Genomic DNA, 23,120 nt, shown 5'->3' on the forward strand with positions numbered 1-23,120 from the left:
TCACATACCTCTCGTGCCTTAAACTCGAGTTCCTCTGGTGAATTCAGCAATTTATTCTGAATTCTGATCTGCCTTTTCAGGTTCCTCGTCCCACTTAGGACCTGTTCATAGATGCCTCTGATCAGGGTTGAGGGAGCCTCTTCCAACAACATCAGAGTCCTGGGAGTTTGGTCTTTCCAGCAGCAAGCGAACTATATCAACATAAAAGAAATGAGAGCTCTGATTCTGTCTCTTCATGCTTTACTATGGTTAAAGGTTCTATGAGAGTTTTCATAGACAATACCATGATTATGTGGAAAACAAACAAGGAGGCACAGAATCTTTGCCAGCTAGTTCTTTAGGCTTGGAATTTTGCAATCAGCCATCATCTGACTCTTCAGGCAGTTTACAGTCCCTCAGAGCACAACCTATCGGCAGACAATTTGAACAGGTTCAGGACAGATCCTCACAAATGTATGCTTCAGAGGGAGTTTTTCCCCTGGGCATTGCCCATCATTGGAATAGTCCTCAAGTAGATCGTTTTGCCTCCCCACTGAGCAGACAATGTCCCAAGTTTTGTTCCAGAGTGCCAAGTCCCCTGGCTTGGAAAGTGAATGCCATGCCTTTTTCCTGGAAGGGGATGTTTTTGTATGGCTACCCCACCTGTCTATCCCTTTTGCCAAAAATCCTGCAGAGGATCATGTGGGACAGGCCAAACTCTTGCTGGCAAACAACCTGTTGGCCCAGATGGCACTGGCTCCCCCTTCTATTTCATCTGGCCAGGGACACTCATCAGAAATTACCTCACAGGCTGGATCTTCTCACATAGAACAAGGGAATCTCTCATTCACCTTCAGTTACTCACCCTACAATTGGCTATTTGTGTGATAGGTTTTTGATTCCTTTTAGATGCCATATTTCTGGGGATGTGCTTCAGGTTATGTTGCTAAATGGAAGAGATTTTCTGTTTCATGTCACAAGCAGGACCTAGACCCTCTTTCTCTGGTTTGTTCTTATTTGTGTGACCTGCTCAGTTCTGGCCTAGCATATTCATCTGTTAAAACTCCTCTCTTGGTCATTTCTGCTCATTTGCCTTTGAATCCACTCCTTGCTTGTAGATTTGAAGTTAAACAATTTTTGAAAGGTGTCCTTTATATCAGGCCTTCAAGGAAAACATATTCCTCTTTCTTGGAACCTTAATTTTGTTCTTGAAAATTTAACTAAGCCACCTTTTTGAGCCTGTAGTCTACTATATTGCAGCATTGTACATAGAAACATCAGTACCAAAATAAATGCATTAATTCTGCCAGTACCATTTCTCCTGTCAGCTTGCAGACAAACACAGAACTGTAATATAAAAAAATATTTGGTATGTTTTATACAAAATGTTAATAAGATGCATCAAATTAACGCAAATGGTTTTGAAGGTAATCCAATAATGAATCAAATGAGCACTGTTATAAATTGACTGATTGTAAAAATTATGTCAATTGGTTAAATAAATAAGCAAACATCTACTGGTCTAGATGAATGGAGCACTGTTAGACTCCATAAATGACATTGTTATTCAGTAGCACCTTTCAGGAAGCAAGTCAGTTTTAAGATGAATATTCTGCTTATCTATCTATCTATCTGTCTATCTATCTATATATCTATCTTATTTTAATTTTTGGTAACTGAGGTAAACTAGTGTTTTTCATTCTTTTCAGCCAAGTCAGAGTCTACAAGGGGAAGAGTAAATGTCTGTGTGTGTGTGTGGAAATATGAATTAATCAAATGTTGAAAAGCTTGAATGTCTAATAATACTGCAGAAATTCTTGATCCACAAATAACTGCAAAAATAAAATAAAAAACATATATGATGCCTTTTTTGGGTTAATTAAAAACTATTTTGTATATATTGTGATGTATAGTTTGATTTACCTTAGGGCAAAATATTTCCAAAGCTACGGAAACGGAACAGCACAAACAAATCTGTGGACTTTGAAGAGCTCCCAGATGAGATTGCTTCGGATTATGTTTTCAGAATCCTTTATCCTGGCCACAAGAATGATCGCAGTAAGTTTTTTTATCCTTTGAGATGGGGACTTTTTAAGGGATGGAAGCTTAGAACTCCTTCCTCTTGCATATTTACTTGCCATATGTAGAGTCTATCCTAGGAATGTCAGTCTTGTAGTCTGAAATCTTGACTAGTTGTAGAAGGTTCATTATCCCTTCAGAGGTACTTTAGCAGCTTATGTTAGTGCGTGCCTTCCATTTAATAGCATGGAGAGTCCTACATTTCTGTCATTTGTTTAGGTTCACCCTAATGCTCACTGAGAAATTAAGAGGTGTGTGGGTAGTCTGTCTGTTCTCTTTATGTTTAGCTACAGTTTTAGCTGAAAGTACAGTCTGTCATCCTTTTTGACTGCTGATGAGTAGAAGCCCCACTCCATCCATTCATCATGCTTCTATTTTTTTTTATCCCAAGAAAGTCCTGTAGCTTAGGGTTAACCTGTAAATAATAGTCTGTGAGTGGATGCAGTCCACTGTTGTGTTTAGAACAGTCTCCTTCAGTGGAAGTAAATGTGGAAGGGAGCGACACATGTCAATACTAAGTTTTCTATGATGAAAATAAGACTAACTGAATACATTGTCAGAGTAATACTAAGTCTTGCCTAATAATCATTTGATCATTTGTATGATTTAATAGATCACATCTTGGCCAATGATTTTTTTTCCATAATCCAGATTCACTGTGTGCTTAATACCAGAAATTGTGCACCCCTGTGAAGTTTGGGTTTTAGCGACTAAATTCCTTTAATATCTGCATTAATGCCCCAGTACAGCTCAGCTCTTGTGCCACAAACAGACACAAAACACCTGTGTTGGCCACTGGAGAAGCATACATGTGTTCCAAAAGCGTCAAACTGCCATGGACCCTGATGTCAGGACATGCAAACGCTTCAAGAAGATTACTGTGAAACATCGAAGCCAAATAGGTTTGCTAGTGGTGAGTTTTCAGAAGTTGGTCTGAGGACTCTTTAGTATGCTTGCGATTGGCACATGGATCCAAGCTCTTCTGCTTCATCTTTATTATTCCCACCTCCTGACCCATACCTTATACATTTATGTATGCTTAACTTATTTTGTTGGAATTGAGGAGAAGGAAGTGTCTGCCTTGTTTTGAAAATTGCATGATCATTCTCATTTTGAAAATAAATTTAAATTTTATTTCTTCAGATACCTCTACTTAATTTCCCAAAAAGGGATGATCATTGAAAACAAAAAAAGTATGTAGCCAAGTAAGAAAGTTGTAGGTGTGCCAGACCTCTGAATTAAATGTATTTTCTAACATTGCTTATTTTTTCTCACGCATTTTTTTTTTTACTATTTCTTTAAACAGTAACTATTAACTACCACCACTTAGCTGCCAGCCGCTCAGTTTCTCTTGATGATGATGAGGAGGAAGAGGATAGGCTACACGCAATGATATCAATGATCTGCTCACGGAACCTCACATCTCCTAATTCGATGAAAGGTTATTATCCCCCTTTTCCCCAGTGCCAGTTTACGCAGTGCTATGTCAGTACAAATCAACAGTGTTGGCATTATTCTACCCATGATATTAATTATAAAATGCAAAGTTAGCTTGCTGTTTTTCTAATACCAAGAATTCTTTGCATCCACAAATTTTGGCAAGATAAATAATATAGTGTATATACCTATTATGGTTCTATAGTAATTACTATTTACAGAAAAACACAGGCACCAACTGTGTAAAGTGTTTCAAAGCAGACTAATTTTAATTTATCTGAACTACAGCAAGCAGATTCAGTACTTAACAGTCATGCTTAAAAGATGCCTGTAGTAATTTATAAGAAAAAAAAATGAAGGATTTGTTTGTAATAGTGTATTCCTTTCCAGTCACCACGTTAAACGTAACAACATTTTAGAAGAAAAATAAAATATTAATACACAAAAGTAGACGATTTGTGTTGTCTTAAAACCTTTCAGCAAATATATAAAACCCACATTTTTGAACTTGAAACATAATGAACTAAATCAAAAAATGGAACAATGTAGGACTTTTAATGTCATGTAACTATTTAGCACTTAATGACTGCATGACAGGCACAATCTGTACTGAACAAAGATAATGTCAGTATAGCACTGAAAATGGATGTATTTATATTACTTAGTCTGTTCAGTAGCGAAAAGGCAGTTTTGCTTTGGAATTTCCAAATTCTGACTGTGTGAATGGTACTGCATATCACATATGCATCCCATCACAGAGCTACAGAGTAATTGGTGATAAATAATCTACTACTTGCTGTGCGTAGGCATCTTGGTTTATCCACCTAGAGTATCATCTTCAAACTTAAATGTTGACAGAAATCCAAGGTGCAATCTTGCACTTAAAAATGACATCTTAGGCTATGTAAATAAGTTTGAAATTTTGTTGTCATGGTCTGTTGAACTGTACTTGAAATATCTATCCTGAAATTTTTCTGAACGTTTTAGCCATATGACAGAATATGCTAATGAGACATATATCCTGAAACCTCTTCTGAAAGTGTTGGCCATATTCCAATGTATCATGAGTAGCAGGTTAATTTTATCTGACTGGATCAGTTAACCATTTGTTCAATTGACTTAAGTAGTGAAGTAATGAATTCCTAATGAGGGTAAACAGCCAAACAAATTGCATGCCCTAACAAATGTTTTTTTTTTCTTTAAATTTAAAAGGTTCAGAGTTCTTTTCACTATTGTTCCCAGCAATAATGACAACACTGTTGCTGCAGAATTTTAGCCATTGCTTTTAGGGTTAATGACATGCTTGATTTCTGCATGTGCCCACAATTAAAAACATAAAGATGCTGTTCACTATTAATTCTTCAATAATGTAAGTACCTTTCATCTGAATTTTTAGGTTCTGTGGGGTTCTGCCTTAGATATTTTCTTTTATAGACTTGCTCTCTTAGCCACAAAAAGTAATTTGCCGTACAGTGGTCTTCATTGATCCAATGAGAAGCTGCACTAAATATGAGGTCATTCAGCTCTGTCCTGAAGAATTAAGGTGAAGAGCATTTTCCGTTGTTTCCTTTGTTTTGTGAGGTTATGTTGCATCAGCATGAGCTTGTGCTATTATTTTTTTGCAGTTTTCCTAATAAATGCTTGTCCTGCATCAGTGGCTGGATCTGTTTTATATACATTGATATGTTTATATTAATTGTTGCAGTCTATCATCCCTTTTGTAATGCACTCTTTTTAGTAGAGTGCATGACTTGGCTTATGATATTTTTTTAATTATTTTTGCAAGTTTTAAAGCATGGCTCAAACCATTTTTGTCTTCGGAAACAAAACACGTTGCCTGTCTTTGATTCTTGTTAAAAGAGCTACTGTTGTACCTTAATTTTCATTACGGGTGAGCTGAAAGGCCAAATAATATGTCAGGTTGCCTGATTTTAAAATATTACTAAGCTAGATAATAATAATGCCCATATAGTTTTATGGATGACCATAACTACATTGGCTACAAAATACTTTAACAGATGTCAGAAAGATGATTCTTTTTGAAAAGCACTATAAATGGATACACAAGATAGTCTAAACTGGAAATGATTGTTCCCTGTTTATGTATTTGAGTATCCACTAATTTGACTAACTTCTTCAATTGCTGTACTACAGAATAAAGTGAATTTATACCTTCATTTAAATTAAGATGCAAGTAGTGCCGACAGATGTTCTATTTAGAATTGCTTGTAAAACAGGTGTGTTTATATTACTGTAGGCAAGAATGTTTGTTCAGGGTGAAGAAGAATGCAGTGATTTCATGATGAAATAAACAGTTAAGCTTCCTTGCATCATTATTACAAAACAGATGAGTCATATCAGACAGAGTAATCATTTTCCATTCCACTGCAGTTATTGCTGATACTCAAAGATACATTTTTGCAGAAGCATATTGGACTGTGATCACTGAACCCAGGGCCACTTTTGTCTGATTCTGGTCTGTTTTATTCTATAACACAAGTAGACCCAGAGACAGTAAAGTTTCCTTTTTGTATGTAGCCAAAAAATATAAAGCAGTTAAAGTAACTTAATCACATTTTGATCAGTGGGATTCAAACCTTGATCTCCAGCTTTGCACCTATGCCGTAACTTCTGTGTCTTTCGAGAGTTTCCTGAAGAAACATTCAAAGGGGAGGTGTGCATTATATTTCCATGCTGGAATACATGCTGTTATATCATTCTCTGGGAGTAGGCTCTACCATGATGGGACTAAGTAGTTTTCTGCTACAGAGCATTAACTAATTCCTTTTTTAGTTAAGATTCAGAAATTACACACTGCAGTCCCTGACAAGGATGGACAATACTAGCTATAGTTTTGTCATTTTGCTTTTGTTTCTGCAGATTTCTTCATTTTTAACTTAGGGTTTTGTACTTTAGTACCTCAAGTGGCATGTGTGTCTCTGTCCTACTTTTTAGTCCTCATATTGTTGTTTTTCAGCCTGTCGGCCTTAATTATTGCTAAAATGTTCTTGGACTAGACCACCCACCTAGTAAATGAGTACAATTATTTCATATAAATAAATAAAACCGTTACATGCCTGCTGCCTTCTTTGCAGACTGCATAAAGAAAGATTAAAAATGTGGAAAAAACAGCACAGTGGCAGGAAAGAGAACCAGTTTTATTCATGACTAAGCGCTTTCACCTTCAAATCCTAGGCATCATCTATTTGGTGTCACTCCAGATCAGCAGGTGAAGTTTAATGAGCACATGTACTACATAATCTCTAAAACTACCAAAAAACTAGGAATTTTATGTAAAGCAATTCTTAACAGAGCATGCCTTAGAGAGCACAGCTACTACACTCATATTTCGTACATTGCTGTAATGTCTCATCACTGCTAATAAACTTACAAAAGTGTCAAAATCCATAAATTGAAACAAATTTATAGTAAGATATGCAGCAAATCTTCCATATGGAAAACATCAGTGTCATTTTTTAAATAAATTAAATTGGTTAGACCTACAGAGTAGCCTAGCTTTCACACGATTTAAGATTATCTATCACTTAACATACAAACCACAAGTCTTGTTCATTACTGCAGTCCTCCAAGACCTTTAAATTTCCTTCGTTTTTTCACCTAACTAGATCACAGAACCACTTAGGTGTCTATCTATACTTTAACTACATAGGAAAACTATGGAATTATATGCCACTAGAAATTAAATCTCAATCTAATGCTAAATTATTACTTTTTAAAAATACCGTTATTGAATTATCACTTGTGATGTAGGCAGGCTTACATTTATATAAAAGTAATTGACCCATATTAATGGGTTCAAATTCTAAACATTATACATTACATATATTGTTCTAGATAATATAATCAAACCAGCATTACATAAATTGTTAATTTGTTGCCTTCTCTTAAACCTCATTCATCATCCAAAACATTTTTCTGCTTATATTGTTCCCACAATTTCTCTTAGATTCTTTTTGTGATTTACTCCTACCATTTTATAGATTCTACTACCTGTTCTTTTATCTCCGTTATAATATTCACTTCTTCAAGTATGGTTGGTTTAAACTTTGATTTCCATTTTCTAGTAATTGCTTTTTTGGCAGTCAACAGAATTAAAAGTAACAAGGGCTTACTATGTCTAAACAGTTCAGATCCTGTATCCCATTTCAAAAAAAATAATTTCCTTAGTTACACTCATTTCCTCACCTAGTATTCCTGACAGAGTACTCTCTAGGAATTTTTTAAAGTCTTTCAACTCATTACACTCCAAGAAAATATGCTCCCTGGTACTTGTTTCTTCCCCATTTACACCTCCAGTGTTTGCCATCTACCATAAGAAAAATTCTTTTTGAGTCTGTTTGGGATATAAAATTACCTGTGCAAACATTTCCAGGTAAAAATCCTACATCTTCTAGACTTTGCTACATGTTTGGGAGCCATACATATGTCTTCCCATTGTTTATTTGTGAATTGCTTATCTAATCTCTCTTCCCAGTCTTTTCTGACCTCCTCTGATTGATTTCTATAGTTATCGCGCAATATTTTATATACTCTACTAATTATCTCTTTTCAACAGTAGCTGCTCTTCTAGATTCAACTAAAAACTCAACCAGTGCTGTTCTTTCACTTAGGATTCCCCTATCCCTTTCTCTTTGCCTGCACTCTGATATCAGTCCCTGATAGAGAAGGCAGTCTGTAGCCTGCTTTCCAAATGTCTTATTGGCTTCGAACAGGCTACCAGTTCATGTAAAACAGAGTACCTCATGACACTGTCCAAGAGGAACCTGGACGAGTGGATGGGGCATCATAAATTCTTGCAGGGGATAGAATCCACACCCCTCCTGGACATGGGTAGTCATTATTAAATGCAATCTTGGGTGTTGACTAGTATTTCTATGATATTACATTGGGGTGAAACGCCTAGGCTTAAAATGACCTCCAGGTCTATAGCCTAGTAATCTCCTATGATCCTGTGATTCCATTATATTACCTTCCACTCTATAATTATTTATTCCCATTACCTTACTTCCTTTGACAGCTTTAAGTAATTTCCAGCCCCCAGTCTAATGATAAGTTATTTATCCAAAATCTAAAAATTCATTTAATGCAACAAAAAAAATGTTGCTATGTAAAACATTGATATCTCAACTGTTGGATAACAACATCAACAGCTGTTGCCTATCTCAATGAAAAATTAAGCCATATCATCACTTACCTCTAATGTCTATTTCCTTTCAGTCATCCTAATCATCTTTCTGTATCACTCAAGCAGCTTCACTTATTTTTCTCATATCCTACCCACAATGCCCCTCTCATAGTCTCTTCAGAACGAGTTTGCCCGCCCTTATAGTATAAAAGGATTAATAGTGATAGTAGGAGGCTCTGTCTGAGCAGGCAGCCTAACTAATAAGGAGATCCTAAAGTCCACCAGGAGTCCAGGCAGGGAGAAGGAGGGCAGGAAGTAATGAATGAATGAAGATCTACAACACAGATGGAATGTTATGGTAAGACATAACTTCTTCATCTGATGTTGTAAATCTTCATTCATTCCTTACTGATAGGACCGAGTCCCCGGCTACTGGAGTCCTGGGTGGCCCTAAGGAAGGACATTCCTGAGCACCATAGAACCAAAAGATGCTCTTGCCCTGGAGGCCAACTCCAATTTGTAATGAGTGATAAAGGTATGAGGTCTTGCCCAAGCGGCTGCTGCACGGATATCCGTAGAGGCTCTGGAATGAAAGGCCACTGAAGTAGCTTTCTATCTACTAGAGTGAGCCTTTATTCTGGAAGGTAAGGACACTTTGTTTTGATGGTAGATGAAAGTAATGGCGTTTCTGAGCCAAGAAGATAAGGTCGTTTTGGAAACAGGCTTACCCATTCTGGGTCCTGCAAAAGCTATAAACAACTGATCCATTTTCCTGAAAGATTTAATTCTGTCCAAGTAGAAACAAAGTTGCCTATGAACATCGAGGGTATGCAGAAGGTATTCCCCTCTATTTGAATGGTGGGAACGGTAGGTCAGTAGATTGGTTGATGGAAAAAAACAAAAATGACCTTGGCAAAAAGGAGGGGTTAGTACGTAGAGAAACTCTTTCCCTGTGGAAAATCAAGTATAGTCTCTTGACACTCAAGGCCTGCAACTCGGATACTCTTCTTGCTGAGGTAAGGGCTACTAGAAATAGAGTTTTCCCAAGACAAAAATTTCATATCACATGAGTTAGAAGGCTCAAAAGGTGGACTTGTTAAAGACTGAAGCACCGATGTCAAGTCCCATGGCTCTACAGGAGGCTTGACAGAAGGTTTAGTATGTAGTACTCCTTTCATGAAGGTTTTGCACAGTCTGTGTGACATAACAGATGAATTGTCGATTCCATTGTGAAAATTTGCAATAGCTGCTAAATGTACTGTAATAGTCAATGCTGAAGCTCCTGCGTGTAACAGGGTAGTGAGATATTGTAGGATCTTCTGAATAGGCATAGAAAAGGGGTCCATGTTTTGTTCTTTGGCCCATCTAGAAAACCTAGTCCACTTACTGAAATACATTTTTCTGGTGGATGGTTTGTGCGAAGCCAGAAGGATCTCATGAACAGGGGATGAAATATCAGGCAGCCTGGCAATCATCGGAAGTGGAGAAACCAAGCTGTGAGCTTGAGGCTGTGGAGATTGGGATGAATCAGTCCCTGAGGATGAGACAGCAGTCCTTGACTCCTGTGAATCAGGTGAGGCCATAGGAATAGGAACCAGACTTAACGGGGCCAATAAGGGGCAATGAGGATCATTTTGCTTCTCAACCTTTGAGCTTTCTGTAGAAATTTTGGGATGAGGGGAAATGGGGGAAAGGCGTGCTATGAGAAAGTGGATGGAAGCCATCGCCCAATGCCATATTCTCATGGCTTCCCAATGTAGGGGGTAATATCTAGTTCCTCCATGTTTGTTGATGTACCAGACGACAGACATGCTGTCTGATTGTATTGCAATAGTCTCAGAAGGAAAGGATGGTGGAACGCTTGCAACGCTAAGAGAACTGCCCTCAATTCCAGGACATTTAAGTGCAAATTGGCCTCTATGGGGGGGACCAAGTGCCTTAGACCATCCTTCCCTGGAAATGCCCCCTCCCCAATAGGGAAGCATCTGTGGTCACCGTGGCCTTGGGGTGGGAAAGACAGAATGGTCAACACCAAAGATTTGTTTCTGACTTCATCCACCATAGCATTTCTTGTTTGCAAAGGCTTGTAAGGCGTATCATGTGGTTGAATGGGTCAGTTAAGAGCGACCATTGTGATGAGAGGAGTCACTGTAGTAGTCTCATGTGCAATCTCACCACGGGCCCTAAGGTAATGGTTGCTGCCATAGAGCCAAATAGTTGTAGTACTAGATGTGCCGGTACAAAGGTTTGTGGGAGGAGAACTTGAATCTGATTTCTTATTTTTGAAAGCCTGTGAGGAAGAAGGGAAGCTTGACAGGACATTGTGTTGAAGATCGCTCCAATGAATGAGTGTTCTCGTTGGAGACATGTTTGACTTTCCCATATTGACTGTGATACCCAGACGAGGAGCAAGGCCTTGAGTGTTAGAGAGTATGAGAAGGAGAAGATTCCTGGTCGTGGCAATGAGGAGTCAATCGTTCAGATATGGAAATACCTGGAATCCCTGTAGTTGGAGATGAGCTACTATGACTGCCGTACATTTGGTAAACACTCTGGGGACTGTCGAGAGACCAAAGGGCAGTACCCTGAATTGGTAGTGAATGGCTCCCAGCCGGAAGAGAAGAAATCCCTGGGAGCGTTTGTTCATCTTTATGTGTTAATACACATCCTGGAGGTCTATAGAGCACATCCAGTTGTCCTTCCCCATAAAAGGGAGAATGGACTGCACCATGATCATCCAGAATTTTTGAGGTTTGATGAATTTGTTTAGTAGGCTGAGATCCAGGATTGGTCTCCAGTTCCCTGTCTTTTTTGGCACTAAAAAGAACCTCAAGTAAAACCCGGATCCTGTTTGGTCTGGTGGAACTGGTTGGATGACTTTTTCTTAGCAGCTTTTTGATTTCTAAGGCTGCAGCCTCCCTCTGACAGGGTGGAACATTGGGGATTCATTTTACAGGTCTGGAAGTGAGATTGAATGGGATATGATAGCCTCTGGATATTATTCTCTGCACCCACGCATCAGTTGTTATGAGCTGCCACGCTTGTAAGTGCAGAGAGAATCGTCTCGACTGCTTCCAGAGGAAAGCAATCGGGCCACTGTTCAGGAGCGCTGGAAGGGTCGGCCAGAGAAAGAATTCCTATCTCCCTGGTTGCACGGACCCATGAGTTGCCCCCTCTGCCCCAGGGGGATTGTTCATCATGAGTGTCACGAAAAGATCCTTGCTACTTCTCGAACCACAATTTTCCTCCACTCTGATTCCTGGAGTAGGATCTCTGGGGGGGGGGTGGAAAAACGTATGCCCACAGCAGACAAGGTCTTTCTGTCTTTCTCACTATGTAATAGTGTGTCTCTTACTTTGGGACCAAAGAGGGAAGATTCGTCAACAGGCGCATTGACAAAGGAAGATTTGAAAGGGTCCGTGAAGTCACACAAATGCATCCAAGCCTGATGCGGCTGTTCAAGCTACCCCCTTGGTAGTGTGAGAAATAAAGCGCATCAAGGAGTTCGAGATGAATTCTAGGGTAGCTAGCTGGGAGGGAACAGTATCACGGTACCCCCACCAAAGAGGCAGACATTTCTGAGATTAGGTCTTTTTGAAGGTGAGTAAAGTGTGCCAGGTAATTCAGCGAGCGAATGGCAAAAGTTGCTGGAAGCATAGGTCTGCTTCCCCAGTCTGTCCAAAGCCTGAGACTCCCTGTTTGGGGGATGAACAGTGAAACTATCTTCTGCCAGTTCCCTCATGGTGGCTTCCGCCATGACCATGGAATCTACTACCAGCTGTTTGGACCAGTTGGGTTGGTCTTCAGCTGTGGACAGAATTTTACCTGGCCTCCGGCGAACAGTTTCTATGTTGTTCATGGCCTTCCAGGCATGCTGTACAATAAGCCTAATGAGCTCATCTGCAGGTGGGGTCACCCAGGAAGTAGATGGTTGAGCATGGAAAGCCTGCAAGAACACTGATTCCTCCGAAGGGTTGGAGGGTTTCCAGTCTCCCCTCTGCTTGAGGATCTCGAGAATGTCTCCAAATGAAACGTCTTCCAGGGGAGACCGGGGACCTTTCTCCCTCATCGTAATCGGTGTCTTCGGTGATGGATTCCTCAGGGGAATCAAGATGCTTCCTCTTGCAAAGTTTCTTCCAAGGTGGCTCCCCAGTGGGGTCTTCTGAGGAGGACTCTGGAGAAAGGGTTCCCTTCAAGGGAAGGTCTTGCGGCTCCTGTGCTCGAGATCCCAAAGTAGGAGGTTGGGACAGCTGCATGCTAGAGGGGTGTGTTCTGGTTCCGATGCCAATGGTGCCAACTGCGAGCCTGTTGAGGCAAGGACCCTCTCCATCACCTGGAAAGCAGGCCTGCCCAAGGAGGGAAAACCTAGTAGTACCAACGATGGTACAAAAGAACTACCAAGGTAGTGGGTAGGGTTTAGGCAGGAAAAATAGGGTTCAGGAACACGAGATAACCTTAGAAGAAAAAAATGACTAAGGGAAGGTAATTAGTCGATAAAACTACAAAGAACCACAAAAAAAGTTACACATAGCTTGAGAGAAAGACTTGGCACATCTGACGAGGAACGTGGCAAACGAGATCTGAAGAGACTATGACAAGGACATTGTGGGTAGGACTTAGCTGAGATGCAAGCTTGGTACCGGCTGTGTCGGTTCTGAGGATGGAACCAAAGTCCTATCAGTAATGAATAAAGATCTACAACACAGATGGAACGTTATGGTAAGACATAACTTCTTTTTCTTTGGATGTAGTTGGTGTTTCCCAGTTAACAAAGTAAGTAGTAAGTAAATAAATGTGGCCTGATGATTGATATTAGTTCTGATTTGGGGAGTCTTGAGTAGTGACTTCTTAACCATCTTGGCCTAAGTAAGTGTAAGGTGGTGCTATGTTATGTGATGATGTGTCTATGTTGCTTATCAAGTCTGCAGTTTAAACGGGAGGCCTCTGGATTCATTAAGTATTTACACCACTCACAAAGTGAGCCATGTTGTGGGAGCATTAATGTATTTTTGGTAAGCATGAGGCAGTTAGTACACTGCCTTGTCCAAATACTAAGTGCTATTGGACTGACTACAGAAGGGGTGAGTGCGGACTGCTTTTCCATACTAGCCAAAGTGTATGTATGCATAGTGATGTAAGAATACAATATGGTTTAAAACGGATGGAGAAGGAAGTAAGTCAAGTAGTACTGGTAATCTGCATTTATGTTCAAGTAGTATAACAACACTCATATCAGCTGTATATTGTGTTGAGACATGCAGGGGAGCTCTCTTGTGAGCAGTGAAGGTAAAGCAGTTTCCTAGTATAGGACTTCACTGGAGAATGTGTCTCTACAGGAATGCATTAAAGAATTTGCGCAGTATGATATATACATTAAACAATATATCAGTACAGTAACTAGTGTAAGTGCAGTGTATGATATGTATGTGTGTGTGTGTATATATATATATATATATATATATATATATATATATATATATATAGTAAGTAGTGCACAACAGTGTATAATAATATGGCTGAATAGTGCAGGCACAGTTGTTACAATTAAGATAACATTGCAGTGACTAAGCAGTGGAGGCATAGTGACCACAATTTTTTAAACAGTGCAGTACAAAAAAAAAATAGTGCAACAAGATAAAAGAACAACATTATAATCCAGTTTCTGATGACCAACACAAATGTGCTAGAACAATGCAGGATTGAGTAATACAAGTTCCTGAATTGTGCAGTTGTATCTGCTGTGGTGGTGCTGTGGTAGCATTGTTGCCTTACAGTAAGACGTCCTGTTCGATACTCAGCTAGAGCGTCTTCTGTGTGGAGACATGCATGAATGGGCGTACCTTCGTTGAAGGTTGTGCGTCAGGGCCAGCAACTCGGCACGTAAAAATCTACTGCCAATCATTAGCGGACCGGAGTTCCGCTGTGGCGACCCCTAACCGGGAAAAGACAAAAGACACAACAAGAAGAAATACAAATCTGATGATGTCAGTCTTCATTCTATCCTTAGTGAATGGTTTGGATCCAATCCATCAGATTTGATTTGGCCGATGCTAAAGCTCACAGTCACTAGATCTCTTGAGCTTCTCCGTTACCGCTAAAGCACCCTGCCAGTTACCTCATATTTCGTTTGCTACTTCCAGCTAATGGACGTGGTCTGCCAGTTTCTCTCGAGCTGTTTTGGATAAATAACATTTTTTCTTCATAATTCCCTCCATTTAACAGTTTTTCTCTTTAGCTTACCTTTTAACGTTTAGTTTTTACAGTTTCTGCTTTAGGATCTCCACTGCATTATTCTCCCTTGCCCTTACGACTTGTCATATTTCCGACATACCATTGTTGATATTTTCTTTAGCATGTTGTAGTTCTTCTGCTGTCTTTCATAGTATCACTAGTGTCTCCATTTCCTTACCATCTGGAAGTAGTTCTTCATACCATTGGTAGTATTCCTCTGCTTTCTTGTTCCATCCTGTTTAAAAAAATAGAATTACTTATTATTTTGAATTGTCCTTATCTTAAGTTTTTTTATCTTATTATTAGTGTGGTTATATATTGCATGTTGAATGACAAACCTGTGGATTTCAAGAAATGTTCCAAATGTGGACATAAGTTGGCTCTCTCGGATGCACACTCACTTTGCGTGTACTGCTGGGGTCCATTACATTTACAGGAAGATTGTTCGATTTGCCATGGATTTAATCCATGACCCTTAACTGAACATACGTTCATAGGTGTGTACTAGGCTAATGGCCTGGGAGCTTTTACAAGCCTAGCCCATAGATGTGCCCTGGCATCGAGCCACCCAACGTTAGTTCCCAGTGCCTCTATCAAGTAGAGCCACTGCAGTGATCCCCAGGTTGAAATTTCTATTTCCCATCCACTCATCAAGATTTCTGTTGAAGAGGGCCAGTGAGGTGCTCTGCTTGACATGTCTGGGAAGTCTGTTCCAGAGCATGGGCAGTCTCTGGGTTATGAACCTGTCCCTGCAGCATGTTCTGCTTATTGTGGTAGTGAGATTGAGTTATCTTGAGTGTGTGGTGTGGAGGGATTGGGATTTCTTTAGAGGTAGCATTTCTAACAGAGCTGGGTCAGACATGGCTATGTAAGTCAGGCAGAGATCTCTTGGTAGACAATATGAAACAGAATAGCTAGAGTTTTTTGGAGTCTGTCCATGTAAAACGTGTTTAAGGCTTAGGATCCTCTTCGTGGGGTACTTTTGTGGCCTTTCCAGCTGTTGCATGTGTCTAGTGCGGTACATGCCAAATGGGGCATTATACTTGATGATTGGCCTAATGAGGGAAGAGTAAAGCAAGACAATAACTTCCTTCTTCCTGGATGCAAAACCCTTGGTGATGAGATGTGCCACATAGAAGGACTTTTTGACCACAGTGGCAATGTGGTGGTTGTAAAGGAAAACACAAAGATCAATGCACGTTAAGTTCAAGCAAGGCACCCTTTATTACTTGCAGCAAGGAGACAAAGCATGTAGGTACAAGGTTTGTCTGATTTTCCATAGTTCAGCCTACAGTTTTTATACAGTTTTCTACAAGTTCACTGAAAGATGCTATTATTAGATTTGCTGCTGACATGGTCAAATAATTGCTGTCTTGCAAAAACATGTTTTTTGAGAAAAACAACCTGGCCTTGAGTTTGTTTCAGCTTCATTAGTTTTTCACAATTCATTCTCTAGTTCTGATATGATACATTCAAGGTACAGTCCTGGCCTCAATACACTTTCTGCTGACCATGGTGGATTTACAGGCATCCATTGTTCTCTTTTCAGAGCTTCTAGCAGCTGCATATTTTCACACAGAATAAGCAGAATAAATGTATTAACTCCTTTTACCATCAGCAATTACATTCTGCTAGCCGAGCACACTCAAGCAAATTTGCAGTCTGCGGCTACCACTCCATCTATACAGTGTAAGAAGGAATCAGTATTGCAAACTAAACAAAACAAGGATATACATTTTGAGCCTCAAGAGTAGGAGCACACTCAAGCAAATTTGCAGTCTGCGGCTACCACTCCATCTATACAGTAGCACACTCAAGCAAATTTGCAGTCTGCGGCTACCACTCCATCTATACAGTGTAAGAAGGAATCAGTATTGCAAACTAAAAACAAGGATATACATTTTGAGCCTCAAGAGCAGGGTCAGTCCACCCAGGCATTCTACTTAGCACACTCAAGCAAATTTGCAGTCTGCGGCTACCACTCCATCTATACAGTGTAAGAAGGAATCAGTATTGCAAACTAAACAAAACAAGGATATACATTTTGAGCCTCAAGAGCAGGGTCAGTCCACCCAGGCATTCTACTTGTATGTTTTATGAGAGTGAAGCTATTACATTAGCAGTATTTCTTAGTAGTTCTCAGCTTGCTAATAAAACTGACTGTTGTAGCCTTGTGTCCCCCCCCCCCCGATAGTACAGTAATCCTAACTGTCCAATAGACAGTATAGATTTAATTCACATCCCTGTGACTAAATTAATTTAACCATCAAGCAGCCCTCTCAGTTCTTTCTGCCTTAGTTTGTATCACTTGGAGGATCACCTGCTTATTTGCATCTCTATCATTGCTAATGTATCTCCCTACTCTAATCTGTGCACAAACTGGTTACTAATCAGCAAGTCAATGTAAAGACACACTCCCAACCTTAATAAACTTTGCTGTCTCTTCTCTCCTTCACTTTACAGGTAGTTTAAATTATTACTTACCCTCTCCGAGGCCTTCACTGATTTCCACTGATTGCCTCTCTGGTTTCTTTGCATTCCACCTGGTTTACACCCCTTGTGCTATCTCCCTCCCCAATACAAAGTCTATATTAGAATCCTGCTGAGCATGGAGCCATCTTTAAATTTCTAGTCTCCCAGCAGGACACAAGTGCTTTCAGCAATTACATTCTGCTAGCCGGTAAGCCATTAGACCTCAGGAATTTGTTTTAAAAGTGTTCAGATTTGTAAAGTAATACTTACTTTTTTCTCTTGCCTTGGTTGGCTCTGGCTCTGCCCCGCTCCGTTCACCCTCGCTAACGCTCGGGCTCTCTCCGCTCCCCTGCCCTGCCCCCTATTCCCTCCCGCCCCCACTACCTCTACATTTATAGTGATCATAGCCACACCCACAGCTCACCCTCACATCACCTCCACCAATCACAGCTCCTCAAGTCATATCACATTAAACCACACCAACTTGCTCCACACAAAATACTCCCAATCACTCTCATTCCCACTAAGCATTGTTTGCATCACCCACATTACTTCCCCATCCACATATAGTGCAACCCAATAATTCCTATTCAGACCCCCCCCACCTAGAAACAACATAAACTTTATAACCATGACTATCACACAACTAAATCTAGTCTGTCTTCTCATAATTCTTTACAACACCACAAGTTATCACTCTAGCAATATCCCTAAACTTAGTAGCACAACACTGCATTATGCACTCTCATACACAGGCACCACACATTATAATAATATTTGCCCACACTTATTCAAGAACTGCATAACGGACCAATTCAGAACTAAACACATATGCTGTCATTCCTACTCCAAAAAAACACAATACTTTCTCACACTCCTCACCAAACTCCAACATCTGTATAACCATTTTAACTCCAGGCTCACCATAAGTGGGGATATCCACCCCAACCCAGGCCCAAATCCATGCTGTCCAACACAAACTGCTCAAACACAAATGTCAGAACATAACACCCCCACTTTCTTCATCCCTGGGCAAATCAACAACAGCAGCAAAACCAACCATCTTTTAATGCTAAATATTAATATTAGAAGTATCAAAAATAAAATACCTGAACTCCAGGCCACAATAGCACACTACTCCCCAGACATAGTTGCTTTAACAGAAACCTGGCTAAATAAAAACATAGCTAACTCAGAAGTTCTCCCTACCGGCTACAGTGTCATTAGACAAGACAGACCACTTCGTAAAGGGGGTGGAACTGCCTTACTCTACAACTTAACTGTCCGTCAATTACCAAACTCCTACCCCTCCCCCAATAATTGGGACATACTTATCTCACAACTTCAACTTCACCCTAAAAAGGTCATCACCATAATTGTGATCTATATTCCACCTGGTAATACACCTGCTAGCCTTGAAGACTTCTTATCCTGGTGTTCTTCCACATACTCACAAGAAACCCTTATTCTGGGGGACTTCAACCTAGATTGGTTCACCTGTATATCAGAACCACCAAGTAATCTAATAAATCTCCATGGCTACCAGCAGCTAGTCCAAATTCCAACTAGGTGTGATAAAAAAATCTAAAAGGGAATCCATCCTTGACTGGGTCCTAACTAGCAACCCCACATTGTATCCTCACACAGGCAGTCTCCCAGACACCTTAAGTGACCACAACATAATATACTTTATATGTAGTAGAACAAGCATATGCAAAACCACTAACTATATATCCACTAGAAACACAAAACAATTCTCTCCTGAGGTCCTCCACACTTTACTGTGTAACTGTGACTGGACCCCCCTAAAAACCCTCCCACTTGACCAGGCTGTAGCATATTTCAACAAAACATTTCTACAACACCTAGACACTGTCGCTCCATTGCGCAAAATCAAGGTTAGACCCTCTACAAACCCATGGCTCAGTAAAGAAACCAAACAAATCCTCAGGTCCAGAGACACTGCCTGGCGTTACTATCAAAAAAACAAAGAAACAAAGCCTAACTAAGTACCAAGAACTGCGCAACCGTGCAAAAAAATGCATTAGGCTGGACAAAAAATCCTACTACACAACATTACAAACTAAATACCAACACAACCCACAAAAATTTTGGCAAAATGTAAACCAGCTACTAAAATCCACCCAAAAGGCTACCCCCAAACCAACCACCCCTGACACTAAAGTTCCCATCGAAACACAATTCAACTCCCACTTTGTGAACTCAATTCTATCCTTAGTATCACAGGATAGTTCCTTCCTCACTATATCCCCCCAACACAAATAACTCTAATACTAGCTTTACCCTCCAAACAGTTTCCACCACTTCAATCAAAAGCATGCTCTCCAAACTAAAAACCTCATCAACAGCAGCCAACCTACTCCCCAGCTATTTCTTGAAACTTACAGCAGATGCTATTGCTATCCCAGTCTCCACTCTCATAAACAGATCAATTGTTGAAAACTATGTGCCCAAACTCTGGAAAATATCCTATGTTACACCCATACATAAAGGCGGGACCTCCACTGAACTTAATAACTACAGACCCATTGCTTTACTCTCCCCCATGGCCAAAATCCTAGAAAAATGCATCCATACCCACATGCTAAACTATCTCCTAGACTGCAACATCCTGTCACCTACTCAGCATGGTTTCAGACCTGCCCATAGTACCACTACAGCTCTCCTCTGCTTCACAGACACAGTAAACCGTCTCAAAAATGAAGGCCTGCAAGTGTCAACTCTTTTTTTGGATATGTCCAAAGCATTTGACAGCCTCGCACCAAATCCTGCTAAACAAACTAAACCAATATCATCTATCTAATTCCACTCTTACCTGGTTCCAAAGCTACTTAACTGACAGGTACCAAGCTGTGAAATGGGAAAATTCTCTCTCTCCTCAGCTGCCCATAACTATAGGAGTCCCACAGGGTTCTATCTTAGGACCACTACTATTCACAGTCTTCACAAATGACCTCCACACCTCCACACAGCATGCATCTATAATTCAGTATGCAGATGACACTACCTTAATCTGTGCTGCACAAAACATTCCCACCCTCCTGCAAACAACTCAACTAGCATTCTCTGACGTTGAAAACTACCTTACCAAAGCCCAACTTATCCTCAATCCAAAGAAAACTCAGCTTATGGTTATAACCAGTTCTAACAAAAACACTAACAGTCAATTCACTATCTACTCCACAAATGCTACTCCAATTGCTCCAGTGGCACAGGCTAAGCTATTGGGAATAACCATAGACTCCCACCTAAAATTTGATAGTCATCTGAACTTAACTATTAAAAAGTACATGCCAAACTGGGGTCACTCTACCGTATCAAACCATTTCTTACCAACAACACAAGATCAGCCATTGCTCGCTCCCAACTTCTATCCACCCTACTGTATGCATCTCCCATTCTGACTAATCTCAACAAAACTGAACTAAGCAAAATGGAAGCTTGCTATAACAGAATTGCCCGTTTTGCTGCAAATTGCTCATATAGAACTCATCACTGTACTGCTTTGAGACAGCTCCACTGGCTTGAACTGCCCAACCTCCTAACCTACAATCAGCTCTGCCTCTGTCATTCTATCTATTACCTCCCCAATAAGTGTCCTGCCCTCAAAAACTAGTACAACATCACTCAGCCAAAAGGCCTCTTAGATCATCAAGCAAACTACTACTAGAAGTCACCAACAGCTACAATAGCTTTGGAGATGCACTATATAGTAGTTCGGTGGCTAAAAATGGAACTCTGTCCCTACTAGCATTCAAAACACATCATCCAAAGCCTCCTTTAAAGACCTCATCAGGCAACATCTCAAGCAAAGTTGGCAGTGCCATGATTGCTCCCCAGGCTAGTGAAAGCGGATAACATATGCATACTAAATCTAGAGCAATTGATAATAGTTTTTCAATCTTACTCAAAAACACTGGCTAATCTACAATGTATGTACTGTACCTGTGTACTATGTATGTATTCTACATACATTCCAAAGTTCAGCTGTACACCACAAATCTATTACTTACCTTTATTTTTAAAATTAATATCTTTTTTGATCTCTCCACTGTAACTGTTTGTGCCGCATACCACTGTAAAAACATGTCTCTTGTAATTTGTGTGTATACTGATTATGTCTGAATAACTAAATGTGTCTGTAATTTTTCTTTGTGGAGCTTTTCTCCCCGGGCCTCTGCTGAAAAAGGGCCTTTTCGGCTCAGTCAGACACCCCCGGTTAACAAATGTAAAATAAAATAAAATAAATAAATAAATTTTAACCCTTAATACACTAAACCTGCATATTGCAGTTGTACATTTTAATACACTAAGCCTACATATTGCATTGCAGTTATACATTTTCCTAACATTTCCCCCCTTTTAATACTTTATTCGACTTTCAAAACAAGCATAAACAGTTTTTTTTCCCCCTTAACCATTTCCCACTCAGGATTTGCAGGTAGCGAGTTATTCAGTTCAAGCTTGTGAAAGTATTTATTCAGCTTTTAATCAGTACCTTTAACTCAACGTTCTGATATAAAGTCTTTGAAATTGAAGCATCTATGAAATTTTCAACTAGTCCTTTTATACAGGGGATGCAGCAGCATCCACACACCATCAGTAAGGCTGCTCCTACACAGATGGCAATCAGAATATTCATCAAGATGCTGCCCCAACCCCCGAACCATTTTTGGAAAAAGTCTGTTAATGGATTCGGTCCTGGTTTGGTCATGGCCGACACTTGTTGAATTATTTTGAGATGGCTGTCTATTTCATGTTTGTTGTCAGGAATAAACGCACAGCACTCTTCCTGGATTAAAGCGCATAGCCCTCCTTTCGCCGCTAGGGTGAAGTCGAGAGCCATGCGATTTTGAAGCACCACTGTCCTCATAGCTGTGCATTCATCAGTCACCAATTCTAGGATGGAAAAAGTCGCATTACTCATTGTCTCAAGAAGTTTAGATAGTTTTCTCAGCTCCCAGATCGATTTCACTGCTCCGTATGCTGGTATTATGCCCACCCAAGATATGATGTCATTGCCCAGATCCATGTGTGACAGTCCTTTGTCACTCACATGGGCTAGATCATGGTGATATATCCAGGATGCATCAACTTGTCCCACCGGATTAGCAGGTTTTTTGATTTTTCAAACATTTTGAATTTTTGAATTTTCCCCTAGGGTAGTGTCGATGCATGTCGTATTGCTGGAATCAGATATGCCAGAAAACAGCTTCCAGACAAGTTGCCTGGTAGCCATTTATATGCTCTATCACCACACACGAAGTAGCAGTCAGGAATTGCGACTGAAATGTTGCCGATTTTATAGTTATCGGGCTTTTGTCGGGTCATAGCCCAGAACATTTTACTATACACGATTTGATTTTCATCAACCATTTTCTTCCTTTCAGTAAAGTCATTGCTATTGCCAACCTGTAATTGCTGGGCTTCGTTTGTCATGGTGCAGGAATTCCCGGTACAGTGATGTATCACTGACATATTACAGGTGCTATTTCCAACTTCTGTTTTTCCGTAGTTTTGAAAGCATACTGTTTCTCTTTTTGCCTTGGGTAAAAATAGGGTCTCCCTTTTAATCAATGTCACATTCACTGCATCTTTCAGTAGTGCTTGCCAGGTTTGATTCATATTTAAGGGAATCTGTATTAAGGGTATTCCTCCATGTGCAGTAGGAATAGCTGCACAGACCCAGCAATTGGAGATATTGAGGGTGTCTGCATAAGCGTGCTTAATAGCCTGATAAGTATTGAAATTTGGG

The 23,120-nt window shown here is 40.1% G+C and overlaps 1 protein-coding gene across 2 annotated transcripts in view; it reads left to right on the forward strand.

Moving 5' to 3' along the window:
• Positions 1 to 23,120, forward strand: part of SGSM2 (small G protein signaling modulator 2) — a 1,814,022-nt gene that overhangs the window by 1,489,423 nt on the left and 301,479 nt on the right. The window contains exons 11-12 of one of the 2 annotated variants that reach the window (XM_044054411.1): positions 1,908 to 2,037; positions 3,365 to 3,499. In XM_044054411.1, the coding sequence (XP_043910346.1) occupies positions 1,908 to 2,037; positions 3,365 to 3,499 (265 nt within the window). The remainder of the gene's footprint in view (positions 1 to 1,907; positions 2,038 to 3,364; positions 3,500 to 23,120) is intronic. The other variant, XM_044054410.1, reaches the window with a different exon arrangement.

The sequence above is a fragment of the Protopterus annectens genome, chromosome 13.part0 (genome assembly GCF_019279795.1).
Source record: "Protopterus annectens isolate FY-2018-M chromosome 13.part0, PAN1.0, whole genome shotgun sequence".
NCBI classification, from domain to species: Eukaryota; Metazoa; Chordata; order Ceratodontiformes; family Protopteridae; genus Protopterus; species Protopterus annectens.